This window comes from Diaphorina citri, unplaced genomic scaffold (assembly GCF_000475195.1).
Source record: "Diaphorina citri unplaced genomic scaffold, Diaci psyllid genome assembly version 1.1 scaffold176, whole genome shotgun sequence".
Classification (NCBI taxonomy): Eukaryota; Metazoa; Arthropoda; class Insecta; order Hemiptera; family Psyllidae; genus Diaphorina; species Diaphorina citri.
Genome location: NW_007377613.1, coordinates 167044 through 190671, shown reverse-complemented (window position 1 = coordinate 190671; position 23628 = coordinate 167044). Strand labels below are relative to the sequence as shown.

Genomic DNA, 23628 nt, shown 5'->3' with positions numbered 1-23628 from the left:
GTAATGCCGCCACTGGTCGTGGTCGCTACTCGATTAAAGTAGCTACTCACTTGTCTTCACGAGGCTGAGTGCACCCAGAACTCCAAGCAGAGCCAAAAAAAAAAAAAAAACTTCGAACCGCCGGGAATTGGCCACGGAGGCTACTCGGAAGGTAAGGAATGAATGACTTACTTGGTGAGAGCTGTGGCGTCCATAGTTTCTTCAGAGATGGGACAGAAGGATTTGTCTCCCCCCGAGCTGGTGTCTTCGACTTCCTCTATGGAGATAACGGGTTCAGGATCTCTGGGGGGCGCGGGTTTAGATTCAATGGGGTACGTACCCTCGTATACCACCAGCAGGGAACTAGAGAACAAAGAACAGTAAATATTTCTAAAGGTACCCTTATATAACTATTAACTAAATTTAGGCTGAATCTCGAGTCGATGAATATATGCTGAATATAGTCGATGAATAGTTATATTTCTAATTTAGGCTGAATCATAGGCTTGATAAGTTTTCTTTAAGTTTCGAGTGAATATTGGTTTTGACCACCACACTTTGGGACCTGGTTAGACTTAATATTATGTAATGGCCTTTTGAGTGGAAGGTAACCACTCGGCGAGGTTAACGCCGGAGGCGTTCTCTACCACCAAACCTTTAGAGCTCCATTATTATGTGGTCAAAGTCTCAGATAAATGAGGATGAAATTTAGAGCTCTATTATTGTGTGGTCAAAATACCAAATAAATGAGGATAAAATGTCTCGGCTGGGATTGAACAAAAACTGCATGGGTAATCAATAGGTCCCAAATTGGAATTACGCGTAAAAGACTGACCTAGATTGACTGAAAGAATGCTGTGCCATAAGTTTATACCTATTATTCTTAATAATAATAAAATGTGTACCTATAACTATGTAGGACGATAACGAAGAATGTTATCCAGTTTGCAAAAATTTTCATAAAACTGCATGGGTAATCAATAGGTCCCAAATTGGAATTACGCGTAAAAGACTGACCTAGATTGACTGAAAGAATGCTGTGCCATAAGAATATACCTATTATTTTTAATAATAATAAAAAATGTGTACCTATAACTATGTAGGACGATAACGAAGAATGTTATCCAGTTTGCAAAAATTTTCATGCGAATCGGGACAAAATTGCAAGATTGTTTTAAAAATCAGGCTTAGATATTCAGGCATCCCACGACTTCCGATAAGAAAATAAAAATAAATGGATGATTGAAAGAAAAAAATCTTGGTTTTAAAAATCAGGCTTAGATATTCAGGCATCCCACGACTTCCGATAAGAAAATAAAAATAAATGGATGATTGAAAGAGTTTTAAAAATCAGGCTTAGATATTCAGGCATCCCACGACTTCCGATAAGAAAATAAAAATAAATGGATGATTGAAAGAAAAAAAAAATCTTAAAATAGGCAATGCCCCAGTTTTCCTGGTATAGCAAAAAGACCAGCAGCAAAACATTAAAATCAACCGAAAAGAAGCTGTAGACAAAACAAAGGACGTTTTAAAATCACCGATACTAACAAACTTAAAATAGGCAATGCCCCAGTTTTCCTGGTATAGCAAAAAGACCAGCAGCAAAACATTAAAATCAACCGAAAAGAAGCTGTAGACATAACAAAGGACGTTTTAAAATCACCGATACTAACAACCCCCATAAAAATCACCGATGGCTTTAAAATCACCAATGACTTTCGAGTCATAATTTTGCTATAAATAAGAGAACGTGCAATTAAAGTAAGTACACCCTAGTGTATACAGGCATTCCAATCGGCCAATCCTTGTACGATATCATTAGAAAAACTAAACACAGCATGTTGGATGAGCATCGTAAAAAAAGCTCAAGTATGGAATTGAATAATTTGCTAATGGAATTGAACAAATCAGGGGCGTCGATAGACCATTGGTGCAAACTGTCACTGGGAAGAAACTCCGAACTTTAAGCTCTACAAGGGACAAAGGAAGAATTCTATAGAGGGTAACTTGATCATATTTGCATTAATGACATACGAAAGAATATTTGAAGAAATGAGTACCTTTAACTTAGGGGAAAATGAATTCGGAAAAAAGAAATAACGTTCAGAAAAGGAGTGACATTGGGGGAAAAAAAAGGGGGGGCAAGGACAGCAAGGACATGGAATAAACTGAAATTTGCCTTAGAGAGGATACGAACCCCCCGATTCCCTGGCTCAGGATCCTGGTACAAACCACAGCATCAGGTGGTACAAGGCTACACAGAGAGGCCAGGTTTGAGTCACAACATGAAGCTAATGAGGATAGATAAGCATTGAAGTCGATAATGACATGATATCAAGGTAAAATTACAAGTCACTCCTAATCAGATTTCAACGAGCAATTCAAACCTTGTGAATCCGTCTAGGGTTGATCTAGGAGAGGGGCTTTTGGATTTAGCAGATTAACCTTCAAACTTCAGCTATTTTGCTAATGTTTTAGACGAGGAGGATTCAGCTCAACAAAGTTTATCGAGCTCGAGATGGAATTGTTCTAAGGAATAAAATGCAATTCAAACCTTGTGAATCCGTCTAGGGTTGATCTAGGAGAGGGGCTTTTGGATTTAGCAGATTAACCTTCAAACTTCAGCTATTTCGCTAAAGTTTTAGGCGAGGAGGATTCAGCTCAACAAAGATTATCGAGCTCGAGATGGAATTGTTCTAAGGAATAGAATAAAAAAATCCTTTCCTATCTAACCTAATGATAACTGATTAGAAACTAGACTGGGTTGCTAGAGTACTCAACATAAGTATGATTGACGTCTACAGTAAGTTCCTTGAACTTGAAAGCATAGAGATGGCGGAAAGTTCACTGTTGATCTCTACTAAAGATTACAATGAATGCTCGAGAACACCTTGAACTTGAAAGCATAGAGATGGCGGAAAGTTCACTGTTGATCTCTACTAAGATTACAATGAATGCTCGAGAACATTTTTTTTTTCCAATGTAACTACTTAAAATAAAAAATTCTACATGCTTCTTGAATGCATTTCTATTCTAATGATGTAATTGATCGAGAAAGATCTAATCAATCTAACAAAGGTCCTGTTTTATCTCCATATTTGCACTTCATTTGTCTGTCTTTCTTTTGTATGATAGCTACTGATTGGAATAATCCATTAGGGTGCAATTTGGTGCAAATGTTCCTTGGAGTCAGAAAGGAAAATGTTGGAATTTTTTGTCCGTTTGGGTCACTTAGAGCAGAATGTGTCTATCAATAAATTTGTCAAAATACAACCAAGCTAGGTTTTCAACTCATAGAGCTAAGCTATTTCAGCTATTTCAATTTTTTTCGTTACCACGTTTTCAACAAAGATAACTTTCCCATTCGAGTTTCTTACAAGAGTTGTTTACATATAAATGGACAAAAGGACCTCTGCGAAACTTCAAGGCTTCTCAAGATGTGTAAATCTTTTCTATTCAAGTATTCATCAAATTGGTGTTTAGTGTTACCACAATGTAGCTCAAAGTGTGTTCATATTAGTCTGCAGACCAACACTACATCAGATAACACATGTAAACAACGTCTTAGTGAAACAACAATCGAATGAGGTAGGTTTCTCCCAGTGAAGGACAAGTTAATCTGTTCCTGGAAAGCTAAATTTGCGAGCTACTTTAATAAATATAAATTAATTTCTGATTTCAACAAAGATAACTTTCCCATTCGAGTTTCTTACAAGAGTTGTTTACATATAAATGGACAAAAGGACCTCTGCGAAACTTCAAGGTTTCATCTCAAGATGTGTAAATCTTTTCTATTCAAGTATTCATCAAATTGGTGTTTAGTGTTACCACAATGTAGCTCAAAGTGTGTTCATATTAGTCTGCAGACCAACACTACACCAGATAACACATGTAAACAACATCTTAGTGAAACAACAATCGAATGAGGTAGGTTTCTCCCAGTGAAGGACAAGTTAATCTGTTCCTGGAAAGCTAAATTTGCTAGCTACTTTAACAAATTAAAATTTCGGATGAAATTTAATTCCAATTTCAATTTTGTTCTGAAACTCACTCTCTTATTCTGAAACATATGGAGGAAAATAGCATGGAACTCGATATTGACTTCAATTTAAATTTTCAAAGGAACAGATTAAACTCTCAACTCCTAGCCTATACGAGTACGACATATAAACACCCATCCCTATACGAGTACGACATATAAACACCCATCCCTATACGAGTACGACGTATAAACACCCATCCCTATACGAGTACGACATATAAACACCCATCCCTATACGAGTACGACATATAAACACCCATCCCTATATGAGTACGACATATAAACACCCATCCCTATACACGTACATTACGTTCATAATGAGTAAAGGAGGCAAAGAAAATTTTGAAATTTCAACAGATGGCAAACGCAATTTGAGGCCACAATGAACACAAAGCGAAATGTGCTACAAGCATTCCAACGAATTGTCCTTTGAACCGTCATTCTTGTCATTAACCCAAGATGAAACCCGGAAAGGCTTACCAAGATAGATATTAACTTTTAGAATGTATAACCGATCAGAAAACGGTCTTGCATCTCAGTATTGGACGCAATGTACAACATTAGTCTCACCAACATCTGTACTTCTGTAGGATGTTAAGTCGTTCAATGTACCATAGTGCAAGTACAATGAACCTAACTGGCTCGCGATAAAGTTCCCATCACCGCACATTGCTTTTTCACTGATTTTTATGGGAGTATTTGCCTCGCATTAGACTTATACTCGCTCGCGACAACGTTCCTTCCCGTCACCTCACATTGCTTTCTCACTGATTTCCAATGAGAATCTCACATCGCTTCCTCACTGATTTTCATTGAGAATCTCGGTGAGGAACTTCTTGAGCGAGTCCAGACCGCGCAGGAAGCCAGCATCCGGGCCATGATGCACGGCGTAGTTGCTATTCGGCTTCTTATTGGCGAGCGTGGTGTGCGCAAAGTCGATGATGCGCAGATCCACCTTGGGCTCGGGGGGAGAGATGGGCGGGGTTGCGTTCACACAGAGGTTCTTGAACTTGCGCTTGGGTAGTCCAGTGGCCGGGGGGTCCTTGTCCTTGGCGACCAGGGTGGAGATTGAGTTCTGTTTGGAGTTGAGTGTGCGCGCGCGCTTGTTCACGCCCTGTGGGAAGGATAAGGAATATTAAGGATTGTTTATATGCTCAGACTTCGCTTCAGGGGTACCTACACATGAAAATAGAGTTTTTTTTTTAATTGTGTTAAGCATAAATGCTTGCCACAAATGTTGTTCCAGCCAAATTTTATGACTTGATATGGACTCGAACCACCAACCTAAAGATTCAAAGTCCACCGTGCTAACACTGTACCAGGTACCACTGAGGTTGATTATAACTTTATAAGGAATATTAAGGACTTCCCTTCAAAGAATATTCGTGTTCAGACGGTGTCGGCCTTTTTCGTCAGCCTCTCAATAAGCCCTGGGGTGATTACTGTTTCGGGCTGACGTTCGGTTTTGGCTACAAAGTTCTACAGTATAGTATACACGGAGGAATTTGAATTGAATGTTCTTATATATTTTTCCATAATGAATTCGTACAATAGAACGTTCTTATATATTTTTTCATAGTAAATTTGTACAATGAAGCTGCCCTGGACACAGATGCTCACCTTGTCGGTGCCCGTCTCATCTTCATCGTCTTCATCTTCCTCGTCCGTGGTCTCGGGCACATGGTAGTGGCGTGGTGGCGGATGTCTGCCCGAGGCTAGGAGTTCGAATGTGCTCATGGAGGAGGAGGAGATGTCGTCACAGCTGGAGGGGAGGGGAGAGTCTGCCTGCAGCAGAGGGGTGGTGGAGGGGGGACTGCCGCTACTGGTGGTGTTGACGGTGCTGTTGAGAAAAAGGGAAAAATGTTAGTTAAGAAGAAGAAGAAGAAGAAGAAGAAGAAGAAGAAGAAGAAGAAGAAGAAGAAGAAGAAGAAGAAAAGAAGTTTCGTAGAGAAAACTGTAACAAAGCAGGGAGATCTTACGGTGGCGAAATCAAAACAAGGAGGATAGAAAAGAAGAAAGCTAAGTCGTTCCAAGAACAAGAACAGAATTATCTGTTTAGGATAAAGTTCGCCCCCTCGTATTGTTATGCTATTTGACATGACATCCAAGAGAGGAAAGGAGGAAATGAAGGAAATAAAATCTTTGTGGTAAAGAAGAGAGCTTTTTCACAACTTTTGTAGGAATCACAGCAAAGTGCATCCTTTGCTATTCATTCTCATCTACTGCTACCCGTAACCCGTAATTTAGACTGGTAATGCCGCCACTGGTCGCTACTCGATTAATTGACGGACGTTGAAAAAATCGAACATTGGAAATAATAGAGAAAAAAAGATCAATAAAACGATTATAACCTTGAACACCTTTTGACCTTTGTAGCCGCCTTTGACGTGAGGGGCAGATCATGGCAGAGAACAACAGCACTAGAGGATTCTCGAGTCTTTTTGTGCAGGCCCTTGAGGGTCGCCCTTAAGTCTGAAAATGATCGCAGGGTACACACCTAACATAGATTAGCAAATACAGGACCATCTCAGCTTTAGACTACTTTGTTACTTTTAGAAAATTCACTTTGCTTTAATCAATTTTACTATAAGCAGATGATCTAATCAATCTAACAAAGGTCCTGTTTTATCTCCATATTTGCACTTCATTTGTCTGTCTTTCTTTTGTACGACAGCTACTGATTGCCTTGAACTTGAAAGCATAGAGATGGCGGAAAGTTCACTGTTGATCTCTACTAAGATTACAATGAATGCTCGAGAACATTTTTTTTTTTTTCCAATGTAACTAGGTACTTAAAATAAAAAATTCTACATGCTTCTTGAATGCATTTCTATTCTAATGATGTAATTGATCGAGAAAGATCTAATCAATCTAACAAAGGTCCTGTTTTATCTCCATATTTGCACTTCATTTGTCTGTCTTTCTTTTGTACGACAGCTACTGATTGGATTAATCCAATTAGGGTGCAATTTGGTGCAAATGTTCCTTGGAGTCAGAAAGGAAAATGTTGGAATTTTTTGTCCGTTTGGGTCACTTAGAGCAGAATGTGTCCATCAATAAAATTGTCAAAATACAAACAAGCTAGGTTTTCAATTCATAGAGCTAAGTTACTTCAGCTACTTCTATTTTTTTCGTTACCACGTTTTCAACAAAGATAAATTTCCCATTCGAGTTTCTTACAAGAGTTGTTTACATATAAATGGACAAAAGGACCTCTGCGAAACTTCAAGGTTTCATTTCAAGATGTGTAAATTTTTTCTATTCAAGTACTTATCAATTTAGTGTTTAGTCTTACCAATATAGCTCAAAGTGTGTTCATATTAGTCTGCAGACCAACACTACACCAGATAACACATGTAAACAACGTCTTGGAGTCAGTGAAAGTTTCTTCCTACCTTTTGTGAGATTTCCTTCCAACACTCCTTACTCTCTCAGCAAGTTTGGTAAAACTTGTGTTCTCTTTGCTTATTTTCTCAGAAAGTTCATAAAACTCCTGTTTTCTCTGCTTATTTTTTCTCAGAAACTTGTGCCTCCCCCACCTTTTTTTAAAGGTTAATTAGAGATAGCTTTCTTTTGTCTAACATTACCTAGAACTGTCAATTGAAATTAGAGAAAAACACTATAGGTAGGTAATTAGGTATACTTTAATAGTACCTATTTTGAAAAGAAGCATTATTTTTTCCATTTAGGTTTAACAAACACGGGTTTTTCAATAGAGGGGTTTGGGAGCTAATGCAGGGGGAAAAATACCTTCACAAGACAATAGGAAAGTTTGGATCAAGCAAAAAGCCGGTTTCTCTATTTGTTTCTTTCTGTTTATAATATTTGTGTCTGATTTATGTCTTTTAGTTTTCGTTTCAGAGTCGTTTAAACAAATCCACTTTAAAGGAAAAACTATTTCAGAGATCTCCTGACTACCTTGTCTTAGTTAAAGACAATGTTGAAAACTAACATCTCACAACGCCAGAAAACTGAAACATGTTGCACGGCGTTGCAAAGCGTTGCAGAGAATGTACTTATTCCGGGGTTGAATCCCATTGAGCTGTTTCCTTTGGTAAAATTTGACTCATACATCGAAATTATTGCTTTCAGTTTCGTCAAAGAAACTGACTTGTGAGTAGCGATAAGATGCTGTTTCCTTTGGTAAGATTTGACTCATACATCGAAATTATTGCTTTCAGTTTCGTCAAAGAAACTGACTTGTGAGTAGCGATAAGACAACTCAGGGGATGTAATAGAAGAGAAAATGAGAATCGTGTAATGAGCTGGTAGATAGGAAAGGTGACACTTTTCACGAGATGATGCTATAAAACGAGTCTGGTTTAACCTTTTGAAACTCAGGGGATGTAATAGAAGAGAAAATGAGAATCGTGTAATGAGCTGGTAGATAGGAAAGGTGACACTTTTCACGAGATGATGCTACAAAACGAGTCTGGTTTAACCTTTTGTATTCACACAAAGTACTTTGTCACTCCCTTTGAGTGGCGAAAGTATTTAAATGCCAACATAAATGGCATTTTCTTTTTCATACATGTTTGCCTGTTACATGATGTCCTCTTTATACGCTAGACGCTAGGGCCTGAAATACTACTACAGCTACTTCGTACTTACCAAAGAAGTAGCTGTAGAGTTGTCCTCACGAGGCTTGGAGTCACACCCAAAATTTCCTACATTGTATATTTGAAAATTTGCCCCATGCTCTTGTTAAATTTATATTAGTTGATAGTTCTAGCACATTTCAGAGAACACACGGGTAAGTATAGCAAATCTGCGATAAGATATTAAAACTTACCCATAAGCTAATATTATGTAGATCAAAACTGACTGATTGTGACAGTCGTGTTGACTAACATAATAAAGAAGTTCTACTGAAAACTTGGAATATTCTAAAATAAGTCCCCATCTACCCTTAATCATTCAAATTTCATAGGTCTAAGGATTTTTGTTTGATTTTACTTGATTCCTTAATTTCAATTCACAATGTTCTCATATCTTGCTGGTGTAAAGTTTTGGTTGAACCAAAACTTTGACTTCAAATACATTTGAATAAAACACCAAAAACTTTCGACGGAAACTGTTTCACTACTTGGCTGTCATTCATGGAGATAAGAGGACAGGTCGAGGAAAACAAAAGACAAGATTGGCACATTACAGAAGAGAGTAAATTATAAAGGAGAAGAAAGGAAAATTGGATGAAAACAAGAGAAAGAGAACAATAGGAATCAACGACAATGTCAAGCAGTGAAACAGTTATGTCCGCTTTTTCCAATGTCCATCAAATTATTACCGGTATGTTAAATCTTTCAACGAAAAAAACTGGAGAAAAAATTACCTAAAGTGAACGACCATGTTTGATTTTCAGTTGGTTGATAAGAATCTAAGCATCCGCTACAAATAGTTTGACGGACGTCCGCTTTTTCCAATGTCCATCAAATTATTACCGGTATGTTAAATCTTTCAACGAAACAAACTGGAGAAAATATTACCTAAAGTGAACCACCATGTTTGATTTTCAGTTGGTTGATAAGAATCTAAGCATCCGCTACAAATAGTTTGACGGACTAGGGTGACACTTTATTAAAGTAGTATGTAAATGACAAAGTTTTCATCTGGACTAGGAAGATGTAAAAAGAGTGTGCGAGTCTTTTTAGAGAACTACTCAATGAGTCAGACCCTAAAACATGTAACTCACTTATCAACTCTCTACAACAGGTGTGCACAAACTGCGGCCCGCCAGCTCCTTATCTGACTCCTTGACTACAATAAGTCCACCGAGTAGTTCTTTTTTTTTTATTACTCACTCACTCTCTTTTACATATCCCTAATCAGCTCTCCACAATGTTTCTAAACACGTATTCTACAGTCCTACACCGACGTTAGATAATAGTACATCAGTGTAAACAAATACTAGGGTAGCTTCATAATAAACACGAAAGACAGAGTAATCACACGTTACGAGGGGATATTTTACAAAGGCGAAAAATACCAAAAGGTTAAAACCAATGACGCTCTCGCAAAAGAAGAAAAAATAGCAAATCTCAAATAAAGCTATGTACGAGGATAGACAACACAAATGTGTGAGCACTCTCATGACAATATTAGACAGAGTAATCACACGTTACGAGGGGATATTTTACAAAGGCGAAAAATACCAAAAGGTTAAAACCAATGACGCTCTCGCAAAAGAAAAGAAAAAAAAGGATTGACCAATTTCGGACTTTGTAGGCCTGTTTGGGTATGAAGTATGGTAGAAATGGAAAGAAAGAAACAACAAAAATGATAGATAGAAAGCCTGAAGGAAAAGCAGAAGTAGAAGAAGCAAACTATTGGTTATTTAGCGGACCCTAGAGGACTAGAATGTGAACTAAAAGCGTAGCAAATCTCAAATAAAGCTATGTACGAGGATAGACAACACAAATGTGTGAGCACTCTCATGACAATATTAGACAGAGTAATCACACTTTACGAGGGGGTTTTTTACAAAGGCGAAAAATACCAAAAGGTTAAAACCAATGACGCTCTCGCAAAAGAAAGAAAGAAAAAAAAGGGATTGAACAATTTCGGACTTTGTAGGCCTGTTTGGGTATGAAGTATGCTAGAAATGGAGAGAAAGAAATAACGAAAACGATAGAGAAAGCCTGAAGGAAAAGCAGAAGTAGAAGAAGCAAACTATTGGTTATTTAGCGGACCCTAGAGGACTAGAATCTGAACTAAAAGCTCTTTCTCACCTGCATGCCACACAGTCGGACACCTAGTAGTGCAGAAGTGGAAGCTGCACACTTAGCCATCTGTTTGGAGCGCTTCTCTGCGGATGCATCGTCCCCGTGCTGGCGTGTCCCCATCTTGAGGTCCAGTATGCAGGGGTTCGTGTAAGAGTAGGTGATGTTTTCCAGGAGCAGGAAGTCTGTGAGAGAGTCTGAGTTAAGAAGAAATCTTTTGCTATGTATTGATGACTGTCTTAAATGTTAATAGAATATTATTACGAATGTTAGATTTGACGAAATGTTCAGGTGATGTTTTCCAGGAGCAGGAAGTCTGTGAGAGAGTCTGAGTTAAGAAGAAATCTTTTGCTATGTATTGATGACTGTCTTAAATGCTAATAGAATATTATTACGAATGTTAGATTTGACGAAATGTTTCATTTTCTTCGACTTTGGTCAGACAAGACACAAGTAGGTAAGTAGTTAAACGGAAACTTTCAAGAGGAACATCATTTCATTACAAAACTTGGAACCGGCGCCCATATCCAAACTAGGGGATATTCAAACAACCCATCTTGTAATATTATTTCAATACACATTTTTGGCACGGTGTGATTTCATTGGAACAAATCACGTTCTTGAGCGAACACACACGAGTGAATATGTAAATCGGAATTTTATTAAAATGACCAAAGCAAACATTTTTCTTCGTAAATTGCACACAGCGGGGCAGTAATATTTCGAATATTATTAGTACCTGTGTACACAAATCATTCACTCGGCTCGGCTTAAAACACGTAATATATGCGTGTAACACGAGTGAATATGTAAATCGGAATTTTATTAAAATGACCAAAGCAAACATTTTTCTTCGTAAATTGCACACAGCGGGGCAGTAATATTACGAATATTATTAGTACCTGTGTACACAAATCATTCACTCGGCTCGGCTTAAAACACGTAAAATATGCGTGTAATTAATTAATTTCCCTCATTAAAATGCCATCTAAAATAGCCGCCCATAATTTTCCGACAATCGCTCCTATAATGAAATTTTTACGACTTCCTCAACATGAATGACGCACCTGATGGTGATTTGAAAACACGAAATTTTGAGTGGATCTCAAGAAAGCAAATCCCTTAGTTTACGAGTCTACGAGAAATTCTCGTCTTGCCCTAATGGATGTTTGTATGTCATCAGGTATATTCACTATTACTGAAATGGAATCTACCACGGTAAGATTTCCCCCCCCCCAAAAAGTTTAGGTTATTATTTATTTCGTTGATGACGTCCAAGATTCTCCTCAAAAAAAGATTTCTGTACTTTTCTTATATTCTTTCTTCGACATTTTCTTCAGAGATCTCACTTCCTCTTCGTGTGATAACATCACTGGTTTCAGATCAATTTTCTCTGCACTAAACTACGCCTATCTATTGATTTCATCACTGACTACTGTGGTCAAGTGGTTTTGTAAGATCTATGATCAAAAATTCGAATTTCCCGCCAACTTTACACGCAAAAAGTCCGACGATGTCCTACGATGGCCCTGTTCATAACCACGGCCTGAGATCTATATAAAGGATACAGAGTTCGTTGGAGTTGTCAGGTCGCAGAGTATTGCTTGGAGAACTGGTGTTGTTTTTGAGCACGTCAGTCACTGAGCTGTTGCGGTGCACCTTCATTCTGAAAACCAAACGGAGACATTATGTATTAGGGATGCATTAGAATAGAATACCTTTTGTTTATACTGCCAGAATGAGACCGAAAAGTCCCTTCTAAACGGTCTAAAACGACACCGAAAAAAGCAGTATTTCATTGCCACTGTGGACCAGCAAAACTTTGCACTTTATTTGAATTAGTAAACATTTTATTAAGAGAAAATCATTTACAACTCCTAGTCTGCCTGAAGTGGCAAGTGACTCACCCATCCCTATACGAGTACGACATATAAACACCCATCCCTATACGAGTACGACATGTCATTCACTCGGCTCGGCTTAAAACACGTAAAATATGCGTGTAATTAATTAATTTCCCTCATTAAAATGCCATCTAAAATAGCCGCCCATAATTTTCCGACAATCGCTCCTATAATGAAATTTTTACGACTTCCTCAACATGAATGACGCACCTGATGGTGATTTGAAAACACGAAATTTTGAGTGGATCTCAAGAAAGCAAATCCCTTAGTTTACGAGTCTACGAGAAATTCTCGTCTTGCCCTAATGGATGTTTGTATGTCATCAGGTATATTCACTATTACTGAAATGGAATCTACCACGGTAAGATTTCCCCCCCCCCAAAAAGTTTAGGTTATTATTTATTTCGTTGATGACGTCCAAGATTCTCCTCAAAAAAAGATTTCTGTACTTTTCTTATATTCTTTCTTCGACATTTTCTTCAGAGATCTCACTTCCTCTTCGTGTGATAACATCACTGGTTTCAGATCAATTTTCTCTGCACTAAACTACGCCTATCTATTGATTTCATCACTGACTACTGTGGTCAAGTGGTTTTGTAAGATCTATGTAAAGGATACAGAGTTCGTTGGAGTTGTCAGGTCGCAGAGTATTGCTTGGAGAACTGGTGTTGTTTTTGAGCACGTCAGTCACTGAGCTGTTGCGGTGCACCTTCATTCTGAAAACCAAACGGAGACATTATGTATTAGGGATGCATTAGAATAGAATACCTTTTGTTTATACTGCCAGAATGAGACCGAAAAGTCCCTTCTAAACGGTCTAAAACGACACCGAAAAAAGCAGTATTTCATTGCCACTGTGGACCAGCAAAACTTTGCACTTTATTTGAATTAGTAAACATTTTATTAAGAGAAAATCATTTACAACTCCTAGTCTGCCTGAAGTGGCAAGTGACTCACCCATCCCTATACGAGTACGACATATAAACACCCATCCCTATACGTACATTACGTTCATAATGAGTAAAGGAGGCAAAGAAAATTTTGAAATTTCAACAGATGGCAAACGCAATTTGAGGCCACAATGAACACAAAGCGAAATGTGCTACAAGCATTCCAACGCCAGGAAACCGTTAGACCAAGAAAGCAAACTATGAGTATTGCACGTGTCATAAGCACATAGAGTTCAGCAACTCTCAATATTTTCTAAAAGAGGTTATTATTATTCGACTTTATTTATCATTATCACAATTATAATGGTTTTTTTGTACAATTTTTGTTTAGGAAATCATTTTGGCCATACGGAATGGTCACGAAAGAGAACATCGTGACTTTTTCACGTATTGTGTCATAAAAAACGTATATAAATACCTGACTAGCCTCACATTACCAGGCTAGCTGATAACAATATTGACAAGTGCTGTGTTCTATGCAGCTTTGGCTGTTCACCCAAGTTTAATCTTTTTAGAAAAGTTTGAAAACAATAGCTAAGTTGACGATATGTTATGTAATACTTAGTAACGTTGCTTCGTCAGTGGAAAGTCTCAAGTACCTATGTAAATACTGATTTATTACTACGTAGTTATGTTAAGATAGGTAAAGGTAGAAATGAAACGTGTGTGCATTATCAGTCGAAAGTGACTTGGGTACACGACTACTTACTATGTTGTGTTTACTAAAGGTTGCGTCATTTCCCATGTTATATACTCTATTGCTGTATTGGCTGTACGTTACTTCATATTCACTATATCACAAAACATGTACCTACATTCTAAAGAATCTAAAGAAATCTGAAAATTGTATAGTGAACACCGATATTAATCATTCCAGATGACAAAGAAACAATTAAAAAAACCATGTCGAGAATATGACGACATTCTCTCAACTAAAGACTGTCATTAAGCTCAAGATTATTCTGCCTCACATCTTCAATGGAACATTAAGATCTATGGATCTTTCATAGTTTCTATTCTACCATAGAACTACCTATTCTACCATAGAATTCTACATCTATTCTTCTATCCATTTCCAATGTTTCCATACACATGGAGTATCAGAGTATCAGAACTTGACGAGTTCTATCATTAATATATCATTATGAACGATAAAATGGATATTCTTACTGCGCTCATTGTGCAAAGGGGGGTTTCCTACACGTCAATTTTTTGATACCTACTTGTCTGTTTTAAATTCCTTTCTCAAAGACTTTTCCTAAGTTCATCTAATACTGGGACACCAACAGCAACAAGATTGAACAAACTATACCTACTCACCTGTAGGCAGGTTTACCTGATAGTGTGTGTGTCTGTGCTCATCAGGTGTACCTGTCAGGTCTACCTGGTAGTGAGTGGCTGGCCTTATAACCATTCGAGTGAACAAACACTTTCTTTTCAAGGTAACCAATGTTTCTTCCCCCGCTCGTAAGTTTACACAAGGTATCAAGGTAACACCAGCACCCAAGTTCAATACGAAGGTAAACCCTTGTCAACAGTGACTAAAGCGGGGAAAAAAGCTTTCTCAGCAGATACAATTCCGAGATAACGTCACTTGTTTCCACCATTAAGAATGAAAAACACAAAAGAATCATTTTTCATTCGAGCTGGGCCGAGGGGGGGAAGGAAAAATAGAAAAAGAAACTAGGAAATGGTAATTTAATTGTGCCCCACAGTAACCTTGAATTAGACACTTTATCATTTTAATTTCATTTAGTTTAGTTTAATTCAAAGTTTTTCTCGTGTTCGGTGTTGAAAAACACTCGACACCAACTTGCAACATGAGAGCTGAAGGTTCTTAATAAAATTGAGGTTGAGTGGCAGAGTAAGACATGAAGAAAGAACGTCGCCTTATTTAATGATTGAGAAGAAGTTTACAACAATAGAAATATCATGAACTTCGGAATGTCAACAAGAATTAAGGAGGAGTTACTCACAAAATAAATTAATTAACAAATCAACATTTCCTTGTTATTTTCATGTAAAAAGCCCGAAAGAAATCATTTGATGGCTTTGCTCCAGATTAGGAGGGTTTCTTTCAGAGCTGTTATTTATTTGTGCTCTACTTCTTTTAATCCTCCCATAAGTAGGTACCTCTTGCTTAATATGGATTGCTGGATTGGACCTTATAGTTTTGTTGAAGTCATAGGAGATTTTTCTAGCAAAATTCCTGTGTGCGGAGTCCTAAAGGACTATTGATCGAACCCTGAACTCTAAGAATATGAAGGATTATTCCTGTGTGAAAATATGGACTCCTTCATATTAAAAAAAAAAAAAATATTTATTAAATTTATTCGAATGACATGGTCATATTTAATATGACTGTGTCATTCAAATATGACTATGTCATTCTAATAAAACTTGTCATGTCATGCTTCATAACTCTCATGATGTATTTATGAAGTCAGTAGGTCATTAGTTCATTACATATGTACAGTTGTACAGGTACTTGTTTTTTGCTTATAGGTAAGTTCTTGTTGTTATAGCGGCTTTAGAGGTCATTAGTTCATTAGATATGTACAGTTGTACAGGTACTTGTTTTCTGCTTATAGGTAAGTTGTTGTTGTTGTTATAGCGGCTTTACCTTTCGCCTAATGGTGTTGGCAGAGTAAAGAAAAGACATCTTTTTGTATCTGCCATACACCGGGGTGATGAACACACACGAGTGAATATGTAAATCGGAATTTTATTAAAATGACCAAAGCAAACATTTTTCTTCGTAAATTGCACACAGCGGGGCAGTAATATTACGAATATTATTAGTACCTGTGTACACAAATCATTCACTCGGCTCGGCTTAAAACACGTAAAATATGCGTGTAATTAATTAATTTCCCTCATTAAAATGCCATCTAAAATAGCCGCCCATAATTTTCCGACAATCGCTCCTATAATGAAATTTTTACGACTTCCTCAACATGAATGACGCACCTGATGGTGATTTGAAAACACGAAATTTTGAGTGGATCTCAAGAAAGCAAATCCCTTAGTTTACGAGTCTACGAGAAATTCTCGTCTTGCCCTAATGGATGTTTGTATGTCATCAGGTATATTCACTATTACTGAAATGGAATCTACCACGGTAAGATTTCCCCCCCCCCAAAAAGTTTAGGTTATTATTTATTTCGTTGATGACGTCCAAGATTCTCCTCAAAAAAAGATTTCTGTACTTTTCTTATATTCTTTCTTCGACATTTTCTTCAGAGATCTCACTTCCTCTTCGTGTGATAACATCACTGGTTTCAGATCAATTTTCTCTGCACTAAACTACGCCTATCTATTGATTTCATCACTGACTACTGTGGTCAAGTGGTTTTGTAAGATCTATGTAAAGGATACAGAGTTCGTTGGAGTTGTCAGGTCGCAGAGTATTGCTTGGAGAACTGGTGTTGTTTTTGAGCACGTCAGTCACTGAGCTGTTGCGGTGCACCTTCATTCTGAAAACCAAACGGAGACATTATGTATTAGGGATGCATTAGAATAGAATACCTTTTGTTTATACTGCCAGAATGAGACCGAAAAGTCCCTTCTAAACGGTCTAAAACGACACCGAAAAAAGCAGTATTTCATTGCCACTGTGGACCAGCAAAACTTTGCACTTTATTTGAATTAGTAAACATTTTATTAAGAGAAAATCATTTACAACTCCTAGTCTGCCTGAAGTGGCAAGTGACTCACCCATCCCTATACGAGTACGACATATAAACACCCATCCCTATACGTACATTACGTTCATAATGAGTAAAGGAGGCAAAGAAAATTTTGAAATTTCAACAGATGGCAAACGCAATTTGAGGCCACAATGAACACAAAGCGAAATGTGCTACAAGCATTCCAACGCCAGGAAACCGTTAGACCAAGAAAGCAAACTATGAGTATTGCACGTGTCATAAGCACATAGAGTTCAGCAACTCTCAATATTTTCTAAAAGAGGTTATTATTATTCGACTTTATTTATCATTATCACAATTATAATGGCATTCCAACGCCAGGAAACCGTTAGACCAAGAAAGCAAACTATGAGTATTGCACGTGTCATAAGCACATAGAGTTCAGCAACTCTCAACTCTTCTCAATATTTTCTAAAAGAGGTTATTATTATTCGACTTTATTTATCATTATCACAATTATAATGTTTTTTTTGTACAATTTTTGTTTAGGAAATCATTTTGGCCATACGGAATGGTCACGAAAGAGAACATCGTGACTTTTTCACGTATTGTGTCATAAAAAACGTATATAAATACCTGACTAGCCTCACATTACCAGGCTAGCTGATAACAATATTGACAAGTGCTGTGTTCTATGCAGCTTTGGCTGTTCACCCAAGTTTAATCTTTTTAGAAAAGTTTGAAAACAATAGCTAAGTTGACGATATGTTATGTAATACTTAGTAATGTTGCTTCGTCATAGTGTTTTCTTTTCATGTTCTGGAGCTCTATTACTATGGCTTTAAGCACAGGTGTGAAAAGATCCAGGTTTACACACTTCAATACAAACTTCTAGTTGTTAGAAAACACTGTGGTCACCTGAACAAAGGATTTGTGGTCAGGTGTTCTTTAGCAGACGAAAGAGAGTAATATGATTCTCTAATCTGTGTTTAATGAATCTACGCACCTATCTAACAACACAGGGTCATATTTAAGACCAATCATTGCCCTCAAAGAGAGATATGATGGATGCATTTGGGACCAAGTTACATTAAAATAGAAAATGGTCCGATACTCCCAATATGTAGTCAACCTCAAGCATTAGAAAACAACATTATATTCTGTACCAATAGATAACACCTTGTCTGGACTGCATGAGTAAAGGGACTTTTTTAGTTTCATTCTGGCAGTATAAACAGTTTGAACACTGAACAGGATACATTTTTTTCTTCACATAGTAGAAAGATAGCCCAGTTTTGTTCTCAACTTGGTTAATGGTTAATCGAATACGAAGAAAGTAGTAAGAAAACTATTGTTATTGGCCCAATCTTCTTCACCCCACTCCGGTTCAAGTTTCGACTTACCTCACGACATCATCCCGTTTTCTCTTGCTTGCCGTGGTGGGCGCCGACGCAGGTCTCTCAGGATTGAAACTCGGACTATACCGCTGGTCCACCTGCTCCGTACTCGTGTTACACGCCTGCATAACGCCTGGAAAAATAGATGAGATAGGAAACAGTGAAACAGATTATGAAATAAATAAATCACCTGACCAATTCGGCAATTTCCGTCAAGGTCCTTAAAAAAGCCTCAGTTGAATTTCTTTAATAAATGAAGGCACAATTTTGCCAGTAACAATCATGCAAAGTAAGAAAGAGATAAGATACAGAAAGAGAACTTGAGTCTATGAAGCACAATTGAATCGATCTTCCCAGGCCTATGTTAGTTAGTAGCAAAAAATAACATAGGCTCTTCTTAGCTTTAGTTCAGCTATTTTTTGTTGAAATTTTTCAATTTGGGATTTTAATTTTCTAGAAGGAATTCAAATTTTGACATGGAAAAAAAATCTGAAAAAACAAGCGGTAAGTAAACATATTTTCTGAAGAAAATTTGACGCCGTTATCTGACATGACGCCACCACGTATCTGCGATGTACAGAAACAACGTAAAAATTGTGGCGGAATTTCGAAATTCCAAACATTTCATCAGCAAAATAGTTTCAACGCCTCATCTCGTTTGTCAATCTAAAACTTCAAACACAAATCAAAAAGTTCTTTTTTAGGGGAAAAACTGTGCCAAATTGTTTGCCAAAATAAACTCGTTCGGAAAAATATTTTGACAAAATCGAGAAAAAAATTGTATCCGAGAGGGGGGAAACAATTCAGAAAATAACAAAAACAGAAAAAGACAAACAATGTTTGCACGCGTTAGACCTAATCAACCAAAGATGTTGGTGGGTGGTGTCTATTTTGAACTTGTTATTGAAGTTCTTGTGATCACATTTTCAGATGGTTCACAAAAACATGTCAAGAGGGCATATTTGGTGAAATTCCAGTCTTTCAAATCAAAACAAAGTATTTGCTTGTGTTTTCAAAACGGGATTCGTCATGTCTGTAAAACAATAATACCACCTCACCTAATCTGGATGATGTGGGCATATAAGCAGATTGATATATTTTGCCAACCTACCTACCAATAGACAGACATTTTTCAGATGGGTGTTCAAAAAAGTATTTCTTAATTTCTGAACAAGAATCTCTAGATTTTCTGACAAAGCTTAGTATGCAGCTTTGAATTTTTCTTTGCATCTACAGGATTCAGGAATTCACTTTCATGTCCACATTCTTCATTGCGATTCTTCGCTTCTTTCTCACGATAACGTCTCACATCAAGTGTTTCACGATACCGTTCCCTGCAGATATGCTGAGGAGCACAACACGAAAATAAACTTCTATTAATAAAATTCTCATATTTGCACTCATTGCCTGCATGATTGTTGTTGGATTGACTGAAGTCGATCGACATTGACCCATACAAAAGCCACTCACTATCAGGTAGGCCTGACGACAGGTACACCTGATCAGGCCTACCTGATAGTGTAAGTGCTCATCAGGTAGACCTGACAGACGGACCTTTTCAGTCGTACCTGTCAGGTTTACCTGATAGTGTGTGTGTCTGTGCTCATCAGGTGTACCTGTCAGGTCTACCTGGTAGTGAGTGGCTGGCCTTATAACCATTTGAGTGAACAAACACTTTCTTTTCAAGGTAGGTAACCAATGTTTCTTTCCTTAATGCAACTGGAAGACCACATTGATATTGTATGAAAAAACCATAGTTCATTAGTTTTTACCGAGCAGCAAATTGACTGTGGGATTTACACGACCGCACGCGATTTGTTTTATATGAAAAGGTATTAGCTAGTGTCGAGGGGATAGCCTGTTTTGTTTCTGACAAATTATTAAAAAATTCATTTTGGAATACCCAAGGTATCAAGGTAACACCAGCACCCAAGTTCAATACGAAGGTAAACCCTTGTCAACAGTGACTAAAGCGGGGAAAAAAGCTTTCTCGGCAGATACAATTCCGAGATAACGTCACTTGTTTCCACCATTAAGAATGAAAAACACAAAAGAATCATTTTTCATTCGGGCTGGGCCGAGGGGGGGAAGGAAAAATAAAAAAAGAAACTGGGAAATGGCAATTTAATTGTGCCCCACAGTAACCTTGAATTAGACACTTTATCATTTTAATTTAATTTAGTTTAGTTTAATTCAAAGTTTTTCTCGTGTTCGGTGTTGAAAAATCATCACTTGAGACTAAACATACAATTCCGTGAGCTCATTTTGAGTGTGACCGGTGCACAAATTTCATCTGCCGATGCCGGCCGGAAAAACTCACTAAAAATACTAAAATACACCATGTGATCACGTTCTACTTCACGTTTCTCACATTCTTTCCACCGAACACATTGCTTGTGGACATGTCAGAAGAAATGTTCATTCCTATAACACATTGCTTATGAACACTTCAAAGAAATGTTAATTCCTATGAACACACTGTTTACGAATACTTCAATAGAAGAAACATTCATACCTATGAACACATAGTTTACACACACTTCAAAAGGCATGGGGAAAAGAATGCCTAAGGCAATATGCTTCAAGCTCGTAAGGTGAATGACCTCAAATCAATATTGTTTATTTACTATCATAGGTATGATGGTACATTTTTTGAGCATAACTTCGTGAAAAATAGATGAGATAGGAAACAGTGAAACAGATTATGAAATAAATAAATCACCTGACCAATTCGGCAATTTCCGTCAAGGTCCTTATTTGGTCAAGATCCTTAAAAAAGCCTCAGTTGAATTTCTTTAATAAATGAAGGCACAATTTTGCCAGTAACAATCATGCAAAGTAAGAAAGAGATAAGATACAGAAAGAGAACTATGAAGCACAATTAAATCGATCTTCCTAGGCCTATGTTAGTCAGTAGCAAAAAATAACATAGGCTCTTCTTCCTGGGAATCCTGGGAACGATTGATATGTATGCAGAATATTGCAGAGTTGTCGTGAAGACACATTGACAAAATGGCAACAGTGCTTCAATGAATAGGACAGAACGAGATGTTACGCAAGACATAATGGCATTACCAACATTAGCATAATGACGATGAGGCCCTATTAGCAATCTTCTTCAAGGCAACCAAGCATGAGTCCTATGCATGTCATCCCTTTGGTTCCAATATGTCTAGGACGCGAGGACCTATTGTGTAGTAGAGGTAGGTACTTAGTAGTGCAATAGATGAGAGAAGGCACTCGCAAAGCTCTACCATAGGGAGTCTGGGGTGTGGGATTGATGCTTGTATTTCTGTGAGTATCCAGACTATTTCAGACCCACTAAGGACTAGAGTTAAGAGAAGACATTGGCAAACCTTTGCAATTGGGGAGTATGAATTTGATATTTGGATAGCTGGAGGCTTTCAGACCCACTAAAAACTCAACATCTCCCCTAGAAACCAGATGTAACGGACATTATTTCAAGAAGTTGAGGACCAAAAGAACCATTTTATGAATATCAGAAAAAGTCAAAAAAAGAGACCGCCAATCGAAGAAGTCCAAATGACGCTGTGACAAAGAGTCGCGGAGTATGGAACAAAAGAGGCAATTTATGTAACGGACATTATTTCAAGAAGTTGAGGACCAAAAGAACCATTTTATGAATATCAGAAAAAGTCAAAAAAAGAGACCGCCAATCGAGGAAGTCCAAATGACGCTGTGACAAAGAGTCGCGGAGTATGGAACAAAAGAGGCAATTTGTTTTTCCAAAGAGTTGTCCATTAGGCATGCTAACGCATTCTTGAAGAAAATGAATACAATCGTCACACTTTTAAAATAAAACGAGAAAGAATGTACTATGACCAACGAGAATAACATGTTGAAACATGTACAGGGGGAGGCACTTGAGTTGAAAAGGTGGTGACAAGGAAAGCTTTTATAACATAGTCGTACACATTTTGTTAGTTGAAACATGTACAGGGGGAGGCACTTGAGTTGAAAAGGTGGTGACAAGGAAAGCTTTTATAACATAGTCGTACACATTTTGTTAAATTTCTCGTTAGGTTAGGTGCGCCTACATTACACAGAATAACATGTTCCAAAGTGATCTCATTGTAAAAAGAAATATTTCATTTTACAAACAAAATAACAAGAAAAAACCAAATACTTATTTAACAATTCATAACTCATTGATTCATCAAGAATTTCTCGGACCAGAAAAATACGCCATTTGTAACCTTCGTTGGGTCAGTTATTTATGTTCGTTTCGCAAAAATATTCCGCAAGACATTCGCACAAACCGTAATCACCTTTATGAGTTCAATTTATTTCATAACTCATTGATTCATCAAGAATTTCTCGGACCAGAAAAATACGCCATTTGTAACCTTCCCTTTACCACTCATAAGACCAATAATAATTTCATAGGAGCATGTTCCTTCAAAAATATTCCCAATGGGACCAACTCATAGTGATTTGTGTCAAGTAAATCCAGCTGTTTTCAATGTTTTTTGGCACATCATATTTGTAGGTAAAAACCGATAAAATAATATTCATAGGAGCATGTTCCTTCAAAAATATTCCCAATGGGACCAACTCATTGTGATTTGTGTCAAGTAAATCCAGCTGTTTTTAATGTTTTTTGGCACATCATATTTGTAGGTAAAAACCGATATGTTATACAATTTATTCACGGTGTAATAATTTGGGATGAAAATCTCATCTTTTTGCATTTAACATTCTCGATTACGGGAGAAGGGCTGAATGTTGATGAGACAAAGTTAATGTCGTGCGCTTATGAGTTGGCAATGGCCCACCGTGTTGGCACCGGTCAACGGACATTATCGTTCACCATGATTCACATCCATTGTACCACTAAACACAACACATCACTTGAGACTAAACATACAATTCCGTGAGCTCATTTTGAGTGTGACCGGTGCACAAATTTCATCTGCCGATGCCGGCCGGAAAACTCACTAAAAATACTAAAATACACCATGTG

The 23628-nt window shown here is 37.4% G+C and overlaps 1 protein-coding gene and 1 long non-coding RNA gene across 3 annotated transcripts in view; both read right to left on the bottom strand.

Moving 5' to 3' along the window:
• Positions 1-23628, bottom strand: part of LOC103505469 — a 40502-nt gene that overhangs the window by 1868 nt on the left and 15006 nt on the right. Inside the window, exons 3-13 of the mRNA XM_026820798.1 lie at positions 22001-22077; positions 18651-18777; positions 16930-17073; positions 13266-13363; positions 12312-12428; positions 10753-10928; positions 6385-6521; positions 5645-5864; positions 4828-5138; positions 1478-1487; positions 172-380 (exon numbers count right to left, since the gene is read on the bottom strand). Of these exons, the coding sequence (XP_026676599.1) occupies positions 172-380; positions 1478-1487; positions 4828-5138; positions 5645-5864; positions 6385-6521; positions 10753-10928; positions 12312-12428; positions 13266-13363; positions 16930-17073; positions 18651-18777; positions 22001-22077 (1626 nt within the window). The remainder of the gene's footprint in view (positions 1-171; positions 381-1477; positions 1488-4827; positions 5139-5644; positions 5865-6384; positions 6522-10752; positions 10929-12311; positions 12429-13265; positions 13364-16929; positions 17074-18650; positions 18778-22000; positions 22078-23628) is intronic.
• On the bottom strand, positions 1317-3567 carry LOC113465883. Of its 2 annotated transcripts, XR_003390455.1 has the most exons (4): positions 2873-3567; positions 2537-2793; positions 1659-2369; positions 1317-1533 (listed from the first exon to the last, which is right to left on the bottom strand). It is a non-coding gene; the product is annotated as an uncharacterized LOC113465883 (long non-coding RNA). The 2 variants fall into 2 exon arrangements; XR_003390454.1 differs by lacking the exon at positions 1317-1533 and having other exon boundaries at positions 1540-2369.